An 18,601-nucleotide genomic window follows, 5' to 3' on the forward strand; every position below is an offset into this window, starting at 1 on the left:
TTAAAGGAAATTAAAGACAGATGTTGGAACACACATACATTTATTTGCCTGGGTCTGTTGTGTGTTTGCTTCAACTAATCTATGTCTAGTCTCTTGTTTCATTTAATTTTCTTTTGTGGCCTAAGAGATATTTTCTTAAAAAAAAACTCAGGATGTCATTGCCATGTGTTAAAAATAATGTGTTTTTCTTCTCAATCACCTACATAATTAGTAGTCAAGATTGCATGGCATAACAAATCAAGCAATTCAGTTTTGAATTCTCATTTTATCTCATCCCTCTGTAGGCTGCAAATCCTGCACACACTTTAGCCATTGTGAAACACAGGTAGGGTGAGAACCTACGATTCTTAGTCACACATCTCTGTCTTTGTGCATTCTTTTCTGTCATTTGTAGTTTTTTGTTTTGTTTTGTTTTTTGCTACTGAGTTGTTGGAGTTTCTTACGTGTTTTGGGTATTGATTCCTTATCAGATGAATGCTTTGCAAATATTTTCACCTGTTTCATGGGTTGCCTTTTTAATTTTATTATTATTATCATTATTTTGCTATGCAGAAACTTTAGTTTAATGTAATCCTACTTATTTATTTATTTTTGCTTTTGGTGTCATATCCAGAAAGTTATTGTCAAGACCAATGTCATGGAGCTGCTATATGTTTTCTTCAAGGAATTTTAGAGTTTTAGGTAATACACCTATATCTTTAATCCATTTTGAGTCACTTTTGTGTATAATGTAAAATAAAGAACCAATTTAATTTCTTTGGTGTGTGTGGACATCTAGATTTTTAAACACTATTTGTTGAAAAGTGTATCCTTTCTTCATTGCATGTCCTTGGTGACTTTGTTGAAGATGAGTTGGCTATGCATTCATGAGTATATTTCTAGGCTCTCTATTCTGTTCCATTAGTCTATAAGTATATTTTTATGCCAGAACCAAACTGTTTTGGTTAATATGCTTGTAATATAATTTTAAATGCAGAAGTGTGATGTCTCCAGTTTTTATCTTTTTTTCTCAAAATTCCTTTAGCTATTTGAGGTCTTTTGTGGAGCCATACACATTTTAGGATTTTTCTTCTATTCCTAGGAGAAAATCTTTGAAATTTTGGTAGGGGTTGCATTAAATCTGCAGATTACTTTATGTAGTATGACCATTTTTAATTATTGATACTTTCTATTTATTGACACAAAATATATTTCTATTTATATCTTCTTCAGTATCTTTCATGAATGCTTTATAGTTTTCAATTTGCATATCTTCCGCCTCCTTGATTAAATTTAGTCTTTAGTATTTTATCCTTTTTGATGTTATTGTAAACGGGACAGTTTTTTAGATCGCTTGTTAGTGCATCAAAACATAACTGATATTTGTATGTTCATTTTGTATCCTGCAACTTTACTGAATTAGACTACTTGTTCAACAGGTTGTTTTTTGGTGGAATATTGAGAGTTTTTCATGTAAAAGATGATGTCACCTGCAGAGGCAATTTAACTTTTCTTTTACTACTTAGCTGCTTTTTATTCATTTTGCTTGCCTAATGTCACAGGATCCTCTGGGTGTCACTTCCCCAGCCTGAAACCACTGTGGCTGGCAGTGCCTCTACTTGAGTTTACTTGTGCCCACTGGGCTCGTTCTGCCCACTTGGCCCAGCAGGCTGTGCTTGGCTCATGTTACTGGCCTGGATCCTATGCCCACCAAGCAGGAGCCAGGTGCAGAGTGATAAGCTGTGTGTGAGTGAGCGAGCACAGGGTCAGTTCGCTGTGCACAACCAAGCGCACTGGCTGCTGTGGCAGGGCAGGAAGCCCCAGTCACTGACACAGTCACTGGTTCTGTCTGAGGCTGCGGCTGGACCAGGCATACCACAAGCAGCTTTTGATGCAGGCGCCAGCATCTGGACTAAGGGAAGGTGGTGATGTCCCAAACTTGGAGACACAGCAACCGGGAAGCCCCAAGGGTGGGAGCACGTGCTGCAGCTCTCTCATGCCTGCCACCCACAGATCAGCGAATCATAGGTTACACGTTTCAGCTAGTTCAGTCTTGCCACCTCGCTCTGGACCTCAGCTTCTGGGCTGGCTCAGCCCTGCCGCCACTTCCAGTTACATGGGGCAGCTGCCGGACACCAACGGAGGGTGAAGCATGTATAGTGTTACAGTTCTGACCCAGGGAGTCCTAGGGTCTGGGCTTCCAGAAGGGTCGCGGCTCTTCCCTGCCTCAGTCCAACAAACAGGAGCATGTCACCTCCCGCAGCTCGGGGAGCTGGCCAGAAACGTGTTACAGCCCCTTTGGCTCCTCCGGCAGCTGGGCGAGGCAGCCAGGGAAACGTTACAGCCCTTCTCATGCCGGCCATTCAGCATGTCCTGACTTCTTGGGTCATATCCAGGAAGAATGAGGTTACACAGACAACTGGAGGGTGAGCAAAGTGAAGCAGCCTCTCAGCAGAGAGGAGACTGGAGTGGTTTGCCCCTACCCGCAGGTGGGTAATCCTGACGCATGGATTACCTGGCCTCAGGATGGAGGAAGTGCATGCTGATTGGTCCACGAGCCGGCCTGGAAAAAACGTTATTTGATTGGCTGAAAGGTATCCAGGAAGTTCTCACTCCGCTTGCGGATTCTACTCCGAACTGGTGGCCTGGATTTTAGGCTTCAGGCTGTCTTTGGCTGGAAGGTCGCGTTTCACTGGGGACTCACCCATTCCTCCTAAGAATTTGTCTGCCTCCTGCTGCTATCACTAATTGCTTTCATTAAGACCTCAAGTTCTACATCGAAAAAGAATGGTGAGAGTGGACATCTTTATCTTGTTCTTAATCTTAGAGAAAAGGTTTTCAGCTTTGCATAATTGAGTGATTTTAATTGTTGGCTTGTGATATATGGCCTTTATTGTGTTAAAATTCGTTCCTTCTATATCTTATTTATTCAATTTTTATCACGAGGGATAGCAAATTTTGTCAAATGCTTTTTCTGCATCTATTGTTATAATCGTATTATTTTTCGTTATTTTGGTGTTCTGTGTATATTTGTTCATTTGCATGTGTTGAAGCAGTCCTGTATTCCAGGAATACATCCCACTTGATCTTGGCGTATGATTCTTTTAATGTGTTGGTGAATTTGGTTTGGTAATATTTTGTTGAAGAATTTTGCATCTACATTCATTTTATGTTGGCATATAATTTCCTTTTCATATTGTCTTGCTTTAGTATCTGGGTAATGCTGGCCCGAAAAGTAAGTTTGGAAGTATTTTCACCTTTTAAATTTTTTGAAAGAATTTGAGAAATATTGGCCGTTATTCTTCCTTAAATGTTAGGATGCACAATTTACCAGTGAAGCCATTTGTTCCTGGTCTTTTCTTTGAGGGAAGTTTTTGATTACTAATTTATTTTATTTTTAAATTTAAAAAAAAACTTTTATTTTAGGTATTGGGGTGCATGTGAAAATCTGTTGCATCGCTCAAGACATGTCATGGGGGTTTGTTTTTTAAGCAACTTATTCATTTCATCTAGGTTATCCAATTTTTGATGTACAGTTGTTCATAGTAGTGTCTTAAGATTCTGTATTAGTCCATTTTCGTGCTGCTGATAAAGACATACCTGAGACTAAGCAATTTTCAAAAGAAAGAGGTTTATTGGACTTACAGTTCCACGTGTCTGGGAGGCCTCACAATCATGGCATAAGGTGAAAGGCACGTCTCTGGTGGCAGACAAGAGAAGAGAGTTTGTGTGAGGATGCTCCCGTTTTTAAAACCATTAGATCTCAAGATACTGACTCACTATCACAGGAACAGCACAAGAAAGACCCGCCCCCGTGATTCAGTCAACTCCCACCAGGTTCCTCCCACAACACATGGGAACTGTGGGAGTTACAAGATGAGATTTGGGTGGAGGGGCAGAGGCAAACCATATCATATTCTTTGCATTTCTGTGGTATCAATTGCAGTGTCTCCTCTTTCTCTCCTTTTCTCTTAGTCAGTATACCTAACACTTTGCTGATTTTGTTTATCTTTTCAAAAATCCAACTGTTTGTTATTTTTTTCTATTAAAAAAATCTTATTTCTGCTCTGATTTTTGTTATTTTCTTCCTTCTACTAATTTTAGGCTTATTTTATTTTTCTGGTTCCTTAACATGTAAAGATAGGGTTTTTTTTTTTTTTTTGAGACTTTTTATTTTCTTCATATAGGCATTTATTGCTCTACGCAGCCCCTTTAGAATTGCTGTTTCTGCATCCCGTATATGTTGGTAGTTTATGTTTCACGTTTTGTTTCAAATTGTTTTTCCATTTCCTTTTTGATATCTTTATGGACCCAGTGGTTTTTCAGAAACATGGCATTAAATTTTCGCATATTTGTGAATATATTAGTCTTTTTTCTGTTATTAATATTTAGTTTCATAAAATTATGGTCAGAAAAGAAACTTTCTATTTTCTTAATCTTAAATTTGTTAAAACTTGTTTTGTAGCCTAACACATGATCTGTCCTGGCAAATGTTCCGTGTGTGCTTGAGAAGAACGTGCATTCTGGTACTGCTGGATGGAATTATCTTTATTTGTCTGTTAGGTCCATTTGGTCTAAGGTGAAACCATGTACAGTGTTTTCCTATTGATTTACATCTGAATAATGTACATATTGTTGAATGTGGCATATAGAAGTCCCTTACTACTATTGTATCATTCTCTATTTCTCCCTTCAGAACTGTTAATATTTACTTTTTATTTATAGATCCTTCAAAGTTGCATGCATTTATAGTTTTAATTATTATATTCTTTTTATAAGTTGACTCCTTTATTATTATATAATGACCTTCTTTGTCTCTTTTTACAGTTTATGACTTAAAGTCTGTTTTATCTAATAAAAAGGCTATGGTTTAAATGCTGTTTTTCCCCCCAAAATTCATGTGTTGAAATTCTGACCCCAAGATGATGGTATTAGGAGGTTGGGCCACTTGAAAGTGATTAAGTAATAAGAACAAATCCCTCACAAGTAGAATTATTGCCCTTATTAAATAAACCCCAAAGAGCTTGTTCACCCCTTTGTGAGGACGCAACTAGAAGGTATAATTCATGAGACAGAAAATACTTTCTGTTGTGGGGAAAATGGTTTTGGGTTGTCAGGACAAAACTAGAAAGTATTATTCATGAAACAGAAAATGGTTCCTCATCAGACATTAAATCTGCTGGTGTTTTGACCTTGGACTTTTCCAGCCTACAGAGCTGTGAGAAATTAGCTTTTGTTACTTACAAGCTTCTCTACTTATGGTATTTTATTATACCAGCCAAAATGTACTATAACAATAAGTATAGCTACTTCTATTCTCTTTTGGCTTCTATTTGCATGGAATATCATTTTTTGTCCCTTTATTTTTAGTGTACATGTGTTCTCAAAGGGGAAGTGAGTCTCTTGAAGGCAAAATTTAGTTGGAGTTTTAAAAATCCATTCAGTCACTCTATTTTATTTTCATTGCAGAATTTAATCAAATTACTTCTAAGTAATTATCCATATCTTAGAGTTATTGAAAGTTCTGTGAAGGAAACTAGTTTATAACAACCTATTATATTTCATAAATCTCAATGTGAACATTTCAAAATGAAGCTTAAGGTGTTTATTAAACATCTGACCTTATATTTGATGGGTCTTCCAATTATAATTTGTAATTTTTTTTTTTATTTTTTTTCTTTCTCTTTTTGTTTTCCTTTCTCTATTATAGTGCTATAATTTAAAATCAGTGGCTTCATAAGCTCAAAAAAATTTATAGTTTTCTATCAAATCAAATATATGTTTATATTTGTATATCTGTATATGTTTCCAAAACTGGTAGATAATGCCTGCTTGAAGAATTAGTTTTCTAGAAAATTATTGCTTTCAGTTATATCCATGGGGATGTAACATTCAATGCCTGCATTATTAGCAAAGTTATCATATGGCCCAAGACTTTGATAATAGGCTGTGGTAACCAGCCTTTCAAATGGCTCCCCATGATCTCTGCCTTCTGGTATTCACATTCTCGTGTATTCCTTCTCACATTTTACCAGGCTTGGTGGATGTGATTATTAGCATGTGGTTGAATATAAATACAAGAAAACATTTTTATAACCTTGGAGATACGAAAAGTTTTCAAAAGTTATAAGTAATACTCTGAAACAAAATAAAATATTTACTTGTCTAAATATAAAAGCATTACCAAATACTATGGCAAAACAAAATTAATAAGCATATTTTCCATTTAAAGTTTAAACAATAGCACCATAATTTGAAGAAAATTTTTAAAAATATGTAAGAGAAATATAATATAGATGAATCTACAAAAATGTGAGGTAAAACATAAAAACAAATGAACTAAAAGAAAATGAATAATTTCTTGAAGTAATAGCAATGAAATTGTATCAACGCATTAACATAAATGATCATTCAAAGTAAGGCAATAATAATATGTCATTTTTGACCCATTTCAATAAAAATTAAAAATGAGAGATAACAATTACTGAGTCAATTGGATGAGGGAAATGTTACATTATAAATAGCATAGTTTTAAGGGCAATTTAGTAGGTTATATCAAAATAACAAAGTGTATCTTCTCTTTAAAGCATTGATACTCTTTCTATTAACATAGTAATTTATACATATAAAAAAACAGTGATATTTATTACATCAGAATTTATAAAAATAAAATGTTAGAAATAATGTAAATGTTTGTTGATAAAGGAATACATAAATTACTTTACATGCATGTTTTTGAACTCCACGTAGAATTAAAAACAGTGATATGGATCTATATGTAGTGACCAGAAATTATATCTAATATTGAAAAGTAGATTAAGGTAGATTATGTATATGATACCAAAAGTACAGGAAACTAAAGAAAAATATACAAACTGAACATCATGAAAATTGAAAACTTTTGGCCAGGTTTGGTGGCTAACGCCTGTAATAGCAGCACTTTGAGAAGTTGAGGTGGGTGGATCACTTGAGGCCAGGAGTTTGAGACCAGCCTGGCAAACATGGTGAAACATATCTCTATGAAAAATACAAAAAATTAGCCTGGCATTGTGGGGCAAGCCTATAATCCCAGCTTCTGAGGAGTCTGAAGCACCAGAATTGCTTGAACCAGGGTAGTGGAGGTTGCAGTGAGCCAAGATTGGGCCATTGCACTCCAGCCTGGGTGACAGAGCAAGACTCCATCTCAAAAATGAAAACTTTTGTTCATGACAGGGCACTATGAATGGAATAAAAAAAGCAGCAGCATACAGAATGAAAGAAAATATTTGCAAATTATATAGCTAGTAAGAGGTAAATATCCAGGATGTACAGAGCATTCCTAAAACTCAACGATAGCAACAGAAACTCAATTCAAAAATGAGATTGAATAGACATTTCTCCAAAGGAGATACACAAATGGTCAATAAGCACAAGAGAAGATGCTCAATATCATTAATCTTTAGGGACTACAAAGCAAAACCACTATGAGATACTGTAATATCTCACAGTAATTAGAATGTCTACTACCAAAAGATAAAAAATAAAAAAAAAAGAAGAAAGGAAAAACCAATCAAGTGTTGGCCTAGATGTGGAAAAATTGGAACCCTTGTACATTGCTGATGGAAATGGAAAATAGATACAGCTGCTATAGAAACAGTATGGTGGTTTCTCAAAAAAACAGAAAACTAAATTAGCATATGACCCAGCAGTCCCACTTCTGGATTGGGGTACATTCCTTTCTATTTTTAAATAAATTAAAAGCTGGGTCCCAAAGAGATAGTCATATATCCATGTTCATCAAACTATTGTAGAACAATAGCCAAAACATGGAAGTAACCCAAGTGTTCATTGACACATTAATGGATAAACAAAATGGGATATAAACACCAATGTGACATTACTCAGTTTTGAAAAGGAGCAAAATTGTGACAAATTCTGCTACATGGATGAACCCTGATGATATTATGCCAAGTGAAATATGCCAGCCACAAAAAAAAAAAATCAAATACTGTATGAGTAATCAAATTCATAGCCCCATTTATTATTGTATCTAGATTAGTCCTACACAATTACCTAGCAACATAAAAGCTAACTTCCAAGTTGGAGAGAAAGAAAATAACTTCCTTTCCTATTCAAGCAACTGCCCAGTCCCTAATTTCCCTAGCCTTTTTTAAGGTCAACTACCAACTGTGTTTCATCTGTAATCTTACTTTAAATAAATAATGTGTATGGGAGTCCCCAAAACACTGTTATATTCATGAAACCTGTCCTAGTCTCTCAAAGAGGGGAAGTCACTCTGAAAGCATTACTGTTGGGCCTCAGTGGGTGTGGGGTTTGGGGATAGCATTGAATTGATCTACAAAGTAAGTTCTGCACCTTGTTATACTGCTCATGCTTGTTCCTCTTCTACCTCATTTCAATATAGTCTCAATAAAGTTTCTTTTTTATGGATTATGCTTCCCAGAATAATTTGGACTTTTCTGTAAATAAAGTAACTGAGTTGAAAGGATATAAGCTAGGAGTGGGATATAAAATTTGTCTGAGAATGAGTATATTATTCATTTGAATTGAGCCTTCAGAACCTGCAAATCACAACAGCTGTGTGGCAGTCAGGTCTACCAATGTACATGGCCTGCTAGAGCCAGACAAAAAACATTACCATGTAATATTTAAATAATACTGATAATATGTTAATATTTATGGAGAACTTGCTTTATATCTTGTACTGTTTTAGGTGCTGGGCTTTAGAATTAAATCTACATTCTAAATTTACTCTATCATTTCTAGTTGTGTGACTTGGGGCGGATTTCTGACTTCACTGATCTGCTTATTTCTAAAGTAGAGATATGGAAACACTTGCTTAGCAGAATTGTTGTGAGGATTAAACCTATCATGCATTTCAAGTGTTTAGCAGAGTACCTTACACAAAATAAACATTTGCTAGCATTTTAATTACTTCCCATAGACTGGCCTCACTATGAATTTTGATATTCTAGTTTATGACTCAGAAAATCCAGCTATTTTGCTTCACTTTGGTCAAAGCATATGTTAATGAATTTTTATTTTCACACTCTCTTTAAAGCAATTGGATATAACTTTTATTTCTTCTTTCCTTCTTCCCATTCCCTATATATTTCTTAGTGGCATAATGACTGACAACCAGGTGATGAAATTTCCATTTCAAAATGGAAAAAGCCATACTCCTAACAAAGTGACAAATAAAAAAAAGCCTTTTGATTCTGTTATATCAGATGTAATATAATTACTTTTTACTATTGTGTTTTTGATGAATATTGTGGTTCCACAACTTTCATTATATAATAATCTCATCCTCCAACCCTCCTTTTATTAAAAAGTAAATGCATATGTGTAAATATAAATGATGAGCACATGTATACATACACACATAATTTGTTTATTGATTTCCTAGTACCTGCACATTCAGATACAATCAAAGCAGAGCAAGAGACATTACCTGTAACCCAAGGCCACTTCTGTCCCTGCCACAGTGGGCTGTATAAAATGGCAGACTAAGTGGCCACCTTCCTTGAGTGAAACAGATGGTGCTACTTAGCCTGAAAAACATCACCTCCCATTGCACCTTGTAAGGTCATTGTTAGAATGCAAAACTACTTTGTAGGGGAAAATATCATGTAAAAAGAGTTAAATAAAATGAGGGAAAAGGAATTTCCAGGACATAAAGGCCTAAACATTGTGATACCTTCAATTTTAATATTTTAATGTAAGTGAGTCTTTTAGGGTCAGAAGGTGCATTTATGGCCTGAATAAGGACTGAGATGTGATAAATGATAAAGGAGAGAATGCTCTGGGAACACATACTGTCTGTTTAAAATTAGTGCCCCCTCATTGCTTTAATATGAGTTATAAAGAGGGTTTAGGGTGGGATGGAGGTAGAGATTGGAGTGACCAACTGGAAATACATACTACTGTATGTATTTTCATTTTCTTTTGTTTGAATGGAGATACTCTAGTTTATGGCCTTCATTGACCTCCTTATCACAATGCTTTGGTCTCTGGTCACTCAGTAAGGTCTGGAGCACTTGAGATGTTTAATTTTATAAATCTGAAAGCTAATTACATGGTGATGTGGCTAGCTGATTTAGAATTGATGGTGTCTGTTTTATATAATTTCTACTACCTCTCAAGTAAAGCAAAGATGTGTCATTTGACCCATTTTACTCAATTTATTTGATCTGCTTATGAGGATGCAACTGGGATCCTAAAAGCATATCTCAGGTTATTATTTTAGAAATTTTATAGTATAACAAGGCAACAGACTAGATACAAGTAGAGTCATGTCCATAGTTGGTAATAAATGCATCTTTGTTAAACAAAATGAATGAATAAACAAATATTACTGCTACTCAGTTCAATGGAATATTATGTGGTATATTAGATGATATAATTCTATTTTTTCTTGATGTACATTGTGTAATTTTGGTGAAGAGCAAATTTATCTGAGACAGGGTAGGCAATTGCCCCATCATCTCTATTCTAAGGCTTTCAAGTAGTGCATCTACAAAAATCAAGAGCAAAAATAATTTCTCTAAAGTGATTCTTATGAATGCCATTTTATCTCTAGAAGTTTGTATTCTTGGAATTCATAAACATCTTTCTTGAAGGTCTTGATTACATGTCTTGATAGATATTGAAAAATGTTAAAATGTAGTTTATGAAAATCATCAGTGAAAACAATATTGAAGTGATCATAACTTGTATAGGAAATTTAAAGCAAAAGGGAAATAATGTTCAAGTATTTTGTCATATCTGCCCAGTGAGAGAAGAGACCCTGTTTTATCAGAGTAGTCAAGTTGTATTAGCCCATTCTGACACTGCTATAAAGATAATTCCCAAAACTGGGTAATTTATAAAGAAAAGAGTTTTAACTGACCCACAGTTGTGCATGACTGGAGATGCCTCAGGAAACTTACAGTCATGGGGAGCAGGGAGGTAGGCATCTTTCTTCTCAAGGTGGCAGGAGAGAGGAGAGCCAAGGAGGAACCTTGAAACACTTATAAAACCATCAGTTCTCATGATAACTCAGTCACTATCACTGGAACAGTATGGGGAAAACAGCCCCCGTGATCCAATCACCTCCCTCCCTTGACTTGTTAAGATTACAGATCCCTCCCTCAACACGTAGGGATTACAATTCAGGATGATATTTCAATGGAGACACAGAGCCAAACCATATCACAGCCCTCATTAGTAATTTAGTCATACATACAGCTATAGATTTAACCGAATTCATAATTGCACACAAATTACAACAGATCAATAATGAGTGCTGACAGTTTTGTGCTTGGAACAATCCTAGAGTTACATTTTTATGTATCTTGAATGCCAGTTATAACTAATTAATTAATGGGAAAATGGCAGCATAAAGGCTGTGTATACACTGTTGTTATAACCATGCATTGTAAGAAATGAATATGTAGTGTGAAAAAAAAGTTGACACAACTGCAGGCAATGGAATTAAAATGACATAAAAAGGACAGCATAGGAAAGCCCAGTCTACCTTTCTGTCAGCTTTAACCTGTGTGCCCCTCCCGAGGCAAATGACAGTGCTACAGATGACACCAGCCAGCAGTCTTGAGGGATATTTTCTGTGATGAATTGGCAGCAGAGCAGCGGTGTTCTCTACATTTTTACTTCTACCTTTTGTATTAAATTGCACAACCTGAGGACAAGAATGCAGCTTTTTATCTGGATGTGTATTGAGGTTTGCTATGTGAAATGTCTTCATTATTCTCAAATAACCTTTCCCTTGAATATAGAAACTGTCACCCTCGACAAAACATAGCAGTCCAAAGAGATCAATATTCAGTCTCCTTTCCAGATGTTGTAAAGAAATGAGTGAGTTCCCAGAATGCTTTAGACTAATTTCACAGTGAGATGTAAAAGGAATAAATTTTTTCTCACCTCAGCCAGCAATCTGTTAAAGCTCTGAAGCATAAGGCCAGGTATTTCTTGCACAGTGGTTTCTGTCCTATTGACTATATGTATGTGCCATTTTTATTCAAGGCAATGACTGACTCCAACCAGCCAACCAATTTTCTCTAAAGAACCTTGAAGCTGCTAATACCTGATGGTGAATTTAATACCACTGGCAGGATACTTGCATTTATACATTTTAAATATGTCTGTAAAATATGTGGCAATTTTAGCTTGGTGAAGGAATTTATCTTCTCTTCATCTGTGACTAACTTAACAACATACTGAACCACCCTCATGGGCAGAGGTGGTACATCAATCCTGGTGTACAATTAGTCTGTGCCAGAAAGTCCCAGTGTTAGTGCCAACAAAGACCTCAGAATTCATCTTGTTGACTTACTGAAACCTGGAGAGGTTATGTTACTCATAGTCTCTTATATAACAGTACTAAATTTAATTGTAGATTAAGAGTAATCTGTAATTATTCTTGATTTAATAACAGACTCACTTTCAGAAACCAAATCACCAAGTCAAATATTCTTTCTATTATATACTCACTGTTAACCAAAATCTCATTATGTAATCTTTATTTTAAAGTAGGGAAGGGGAAAGAAGAGGAGAAATTACAATTTTTAAAATATTTATGATGAATAAAATATTATGCAAAATATTATCACACATATCTACTCTAATCCCCTGAATGACCCCTGCAAGTTATGCATGACTATCACTACTTTTTAAATTCTAGCAAAATATAATCAGAATGTTTAATTACTATTGCCCAATGCTCTACAGTTAACTAAACATCCATGAATCTACTTTGTACAAATCTGTTGCTAAAGTTCAACTGCAAAAAAAAAAAAAAAAAAAAAAGAAAAGAAAAAATAATTGTCCTCGTTCTCTTTCAGGGGCACCCTGCAGTGCCCTCAATAAATATCAAAGATAAATACTGAAGTTATGTTTTCTGCTGCTCTTATTAGTCTACCTCCTGCCGCTGTTGCCCATATCAGTCAGGGGAACAAAAAGAAAATGTAGGTGAAATAGTTATGGAGAATGAATGTGCTTTGCCTCTCTGTCAGCTCTCCATGCTGTCACTGCAGAACCATGACTCTTCCATTTCAGTTCTCTCTCCTGTTTGTAATGGAGCTCACCTCTCCTCCTTGCTGGTACTTGTCACAGGCTTTTCTCAATTTTTATGGTTCTGTTGCAGAACCACACAGTTTCACAAGTTGCCACTGCTCGTGCCTTATAATCTTTCCCTACCAAGTCACTCTTAATGTTATTCCTGCTTCCTGGTTCAGACCTTGCCAGAGTTACACCTTGTCTTTATGGTTACCGTTGCTACCATCACTCCTTCTGCCTCTGCTGATGTTGTCCATTTTAATAGTAGTTCCATCAGAGCTGCAGCAAGGCTCACAGGAGCACAAGAGTGTTCTCTGTTTCTTGGGTCCTTTCATTAGGATTCCACAAAGCTCTTCTCTTTCTCTTTTCTTATGGATGCTCCAGGGTTACAAATAACATATGAAGCTTGGTCCCTCACTTTTGAGTCTACCTTACTGGCTACATTTTTAATATGTATGTCAACATGGCAGAGAACAGTAAATTGATACCATAAATTGTTTCAAAGGAACACTGTTTTATCTTGTTATGTCAATCCATCTCTCAGTTCAGTGTCGAGACCCTTCATCTCTTTTATTCCTCAGGATGAACGTTAAGGGCACAATTTCTGAATACTGGAAAGAGCTGTGTGTACCAGGTTTCATTTGGGAGAGACTCACTCCACATTCCTGATATGATTCTTCAAAAGTTTTCCTAAAAGACTTGTTAAATGCTCATGCAAAGAAAACCCCTGTTATAACATCTGACTTCTCAGCATCTCTTTACAGTGTATGTCAGTTAGAATTCCTTCTGGAAGTCTCATAATACTCATTCTGGCCAAAATGAAATAGAACCTATCCTAGTAGGCTTTTTCTTCTTGTCATATATTTTACTAGAATTGTTCAATTCAACCAGTGACTACAGTCACCTCTTAAGATAACACAGTGGTTTACCTCAGCGGTCACAATTACCCTGATGAGTAAATTTGAAGAGGTTGTTTAAATGAAGTTGCTAAGAAAATATTTCAATAATCAGAAGGGGCATGGGTCTCCACAAAGCAGCTATTTAGGATGAATGTCATAACAGTGAGACTCAGAAAAGCATCATATGAAAGGATTGATAGAGATGATAGAGTCATGATAGAAATGATAGAGTTAATGATAGAGAAATAAAAATGAAGTGAGAGATTGCAGGAAACTAAGAAAACAAACAAAAGAACCCTGGCATCTAGATTGCAATATGTATGAATTTCAGTGAAGCGACAATATTGCTCCAGATGTGGGGACAGTGGTGGTCAAAGGTTACCACTTTCATGAATGGTCACCAATATTAATGAAGGCATAAGATGACAGGTTATTTTCAATTAAAAAATGAAAATACTCCCAGGGTACATCAAGTTCATTGATTATTTTTCCTCCTTATTCTTTGCTGTTTCTACTAGTAGTCGTACTTCTCGAGTATTTCTATGACTGGCTTATCTCTTGCTGTTGCTGTGGACTAGATGACACTTGGCACCACCATATGGGCTCATTTACTTCCTGTTATTTTATTTTATTTTTTCCAAGTATCCAGCTTCAGTCAGCGTCCAGTGTGTTCTAGATTATGAATATTTAATAATTATTCACTGGCAGTGGTTCTCCTACCATGCCGTAGAGAAGGCATGATCCCTGTCCGTGTAGATGTATTATGAATTCAACTACCCTGCTCCTTAAATGGATCAGCATATATTCACACACCTGTCTGTAATGCTCATTGTTTCTCTCCTGTCCTCAGTCTGGTAGAAACACAATGACTGCGGATATGGCCTAACAAAGCAGGGCTGAGTGTTAAAACATGCACTTCTTTGCTTTTGTACATTTCTCACCCTTTGGTGAGAATGCTTATCATATCTACCACCTTCGTACTCATCTCTTCTTCTGGCAAACTTTGTTCAATTTTATGACTTACTAGAATCCTGGTCTGAAAAACCAGCTGGTTGACTGCTTATATGTTAATAATTTAATGATATACTCAATCGCCTTGGGAAAGCTCAAAGTTTTTTATAGTGAGCAAAAGAAGAGCTAATATCCTGGATCATTATGGGGTTAAAATCCAGGCCAGGCTATCATAATACAATGGTTGGAAATGAGTGAAGTCAGAAAGCTATCAATTCAAACCTTGCTCTTCTGCCTTCTCAATGAATAATATGACTTAGCTTGTATGAGCTTCATTTTCCTGTTTATAAATACAGACATACCTGTGTATATGGCTGTTGTTAAGACTGAGTGAGAAAATGTATGTAAAGTTCTTAGCTCAGGCTCAGTACAAATGAGAACTCATTAAATCAAAGCTCTTATTATGATTAAGAATTTAACAGCATCCATTTTCAGGTTTTAGTGTTTCTCTGAATATTTGCTCTGCTTTTGCAAATACCCCCTTTGAATGTTGGTTTCTGCTCATGGTTGGTGCAATCTAATATGATTGAGGCTTTCTCCCAACTGGGAGAGTACCAGGCTTAGGAGTGACTGAGCTCCTTTCCACACATGAGAGAGAGAGAGAGAGAAAGAGAGAGAGAGAGAGAGGGAGAGAGAGAGAGAGAGAGCCTTTTGGTTTGTGTGTGTGTGGAATTTTCCCCATGTTCTTTTTTTTTTATTGTTCCCGTTTTCTTTTAAGACCAAGAAAAACATGGATGGGTAATATGAAAAGGACCAAGGAATAACTCATCCTGGTTTATAGGCAAACCTCTTTATAGAGCTTCAGAAAGATGTTACAAGAATTATAGAGCTGTTATACAGTTTACTAAACTACTCTGTTCTTCCTCTATGTCACACAGTTTTGGATTTAAACCAAAGTTCTCAACATTATATGTGAGGATTACTTTTCATTCTCTCTTAAGACCTTTTTAAAATTGAGTGTGATATTGTGTGTGTTTCATCACAGATTCATATTTCTGAAAACTTGTCAGGATATAGTTCTAACATTTTACGAGCAACAGATTGAAACAAAAGATTGTCACTGAGCAAAATCAACGATCGTGGATTAAGAACTTTGTAAGTTCCTCCATCACTGGAAGTAATTGTGTTCCAAACATAAAATCAAAGAAGACATCATCATTGTCTCAAATTATGATTTTCACAGGTTTTTTCTTGAGTTAAATTTAGGCTGAAACATTTGAATTTGTGATAAGCTAAATACCTTTGTGAAATTAACAGGCACTATCCAAGAAGATCTCACCAAAAGAAAAAAGAAAAGCACTTAAAACTTAGCATATGGCTGGAGATCCAGGAGGGAGAAAATCATTACCAGAGCACATAGAAAATATCAATTAAATTAAGGTTACCACCTGCCTGTTCTCAATCAGAATATTTCACAATGAAAGGTCTGTGTCCAATATCTTGATTGACTTTATTTCTATACCAATCTTTTCCCTTGAGATTTGAAACTTTAACTTTCACTATATCATTCAGCTTATCTCTATACTCATAGCCATGCCTATCTTCAAAGAAACTTACAATTTCCTTTTAGGATTGTTATAAAAAATTCTTTTTTTTTTTTTTTTTGAGGCAGTTTTGCTCTTATCACCCAGGATAGAGTGGAATGATGAGATCTCAGATTACTGCAACCTCCATCTTTCACGTTCAAGCAATTCTCCTGTCTCAGTCTCTCGAGTAGCTTGTATTACAGGCACCTACCACCACGCCCAGCTAATTTATTTATTTATTTATTTATTTTAGTAGAGATGGGGTTTCACCATATTGACCAGTTGGTCTCAGACTCCTGACCTCAGATGATCTGCCCGCCTTGGCCTCCCAAAGTGCTGGGATTACAGGCATGAGCCACCACGCCTCGCCAGGATTGTTATAATGAAATTCTAATAGGATACCTACTTATAGTCTAATAGAATACTTACTTACAGTCTTGTTCTCTTTCCATCTATCTACTGCATTTATTTACAGTACAATTTTTCTAAATTGTATATATGATCGCGCTATTCTTCTAAATCATTTTAGTCATCCTGAATTTTCTTCATGAAAAACTTCTAAACCCTTTGACATATTGTTAGTACAAGGCCTCCACTGGTTTTCTCCATACGCTGCCCCTTCTCCCACGTGTACCTGTAACCTGGACATTTCAGATCATCTGAAATTTATTATCACCAGCATGCAATTTCTCTTGCTATTTTTGCTGAAAAGAATGTCACTCTTCTTTCTTCCCAAGTCTCTACTAATCCCATAGGTCACTAGGCTGTATGAGGGCAATGATAGTATGGCTTGGGCCTCCTGTTTTATTTACAGCACTCATTAGAATGACTACTAAGTGGTTGGTGGTCAATAAATAAATTTTCTGAACAAATGACAGATTACCCAATTTAACGATAACATCTTCCAGAAAATTATCTTTAGATTCTGGGCCTTATGCTTAGTATTTTGGTAACAGATAATGAATGTTTGTACTCACCGGATGTAACTTTGTCTTGATTGCATACCACCACTCTCATGATTAAGAGCTCCTTCGAGACTGGCTACATTTATTTCTGTAACCCAAGTTTTAGCACGTGATTTGTTTTTGGTCCAAATATTCTCATTCCTTGTTCTGTACTTCATGTTTCTAGTTCTATCAAAGTTCAGGGAGACAACAGAATTGGAAGTGCTCTTACCACACTTGGCAAAGTAAAATTTGTAGATGGGAAGAATTGAAGAAATAGCTCAGAAATAAAGATGTCAGCTTATTCAGCCTGAGGCAGAAGTCAGAGTCAGAAAATGAGTTCAGACAACTCTAATCATCAAAAAACACAATGGACAAAAATGAATGGATAGTCACCTCACAAGCCCATTTATTCTTTCTGTAGTCATTTACTGAGCTCTTATCACATGTTAGGCATTATTCTGGTGCTGGGACAAAGCAGTGATAAGCAGGTAAAAATCTCTGCTGTGTTGGAGCTGACATTCTTGTTGGAGAGACTGATGGTAAAAAATAAATAAGTCAAAAATGTAGAGCACCAGATGGTGAAGATTGCTATTGGGAAAAAAATACAATAAAATAAACCAAGGCAGAGGTAAATTTATTACCAGGGAAAGAGGTTACTTTTACATTAAAAACAAAAAATTAAACGTTGTCAGGGAAGTTCTTTCTGAAGTGACACTTGGCCGAAGAACTTAAGAAAATGTATATAATTCACAATGATAGTCTGTGCTCTAGTAACAAATTAACTCTGCAATATCAGTGGGATAATGCAACCAAAGATGATTTCTTGCATTTGTTGCATGTTCAGCAAGGGTTGGTGAGCTGTTCTGCTCCTCAGAGTCAGTGAGGCACCAAAGCAAGTGGCAGCTCCACCTTATTTGGACTGCACAGGAGCATATGGCCCTAGATGTCTCTGTGCTGTGGGAGAGAAACTAGAGAGTCACACATCAGTTTTTATTATACATGCTTCAGTCTCAAAGTCATACATATCCCTTCTGCTCACAGCCTAGTAATCAGAACTAATCCCATGACTCAATCCTACACAAAGGGACACTCAAAGAAAACTTGTATTAGTTTCCTCTGGCTGCTTTAACAAATTACCACAAACCTAGAGGCTTAAAGCAAGACAAACTCATCATACTACAGT

General features: G+C 36.1%; 1 protein-coding gene across 3 annotated transcripts in view; it reads left to right on the plus strand.

Moving 5' to 3' along the window:
* Positions 1-2,100: 2,100 nt before the first annotated feature.
* The window catches only part of LOC135275602 (uncharacterized), a 392,966-nt gene continuing 376,465 nt past the window's right edge, over positions 2,101-18,601 (plus strand). For all 3 annotated transcript variants that reach the window (XR_010343208.1, XR_010343209.1, XM_064377796.1), the window contains exon 1: positions 2,101-2,468. Coding sequence is in view for 1 of the 3 variants with exons in the window: in XM_064377796.1 (XP_064233866.1) it covers positions 2,381-2,468 (88 nt within the window). In the remaining 2 variants the exon portion in view is untranslated. The remainder of the gene's footprint in view (positions 2,469-18,601) is intronic.

The sequence above is a fragment of the Aotus nancymaae genome, unplaced genomic scaffold (genome assembly GCF_030222135.1).
Source record: "Aotus nancymaae isolate 86718 unplaced genomic scaffold, 86718_ANA_hifiasm-v0.15.2.pri h1tg000017l, whole genome shotgun sequence".
Classification (NCBI taxonomy): domain Eukaryota; kingdom Metazoa; phylum Chordata; class Mammalia; order Primates; family Aotidae; genus Aotus; species Aotus nancymaae.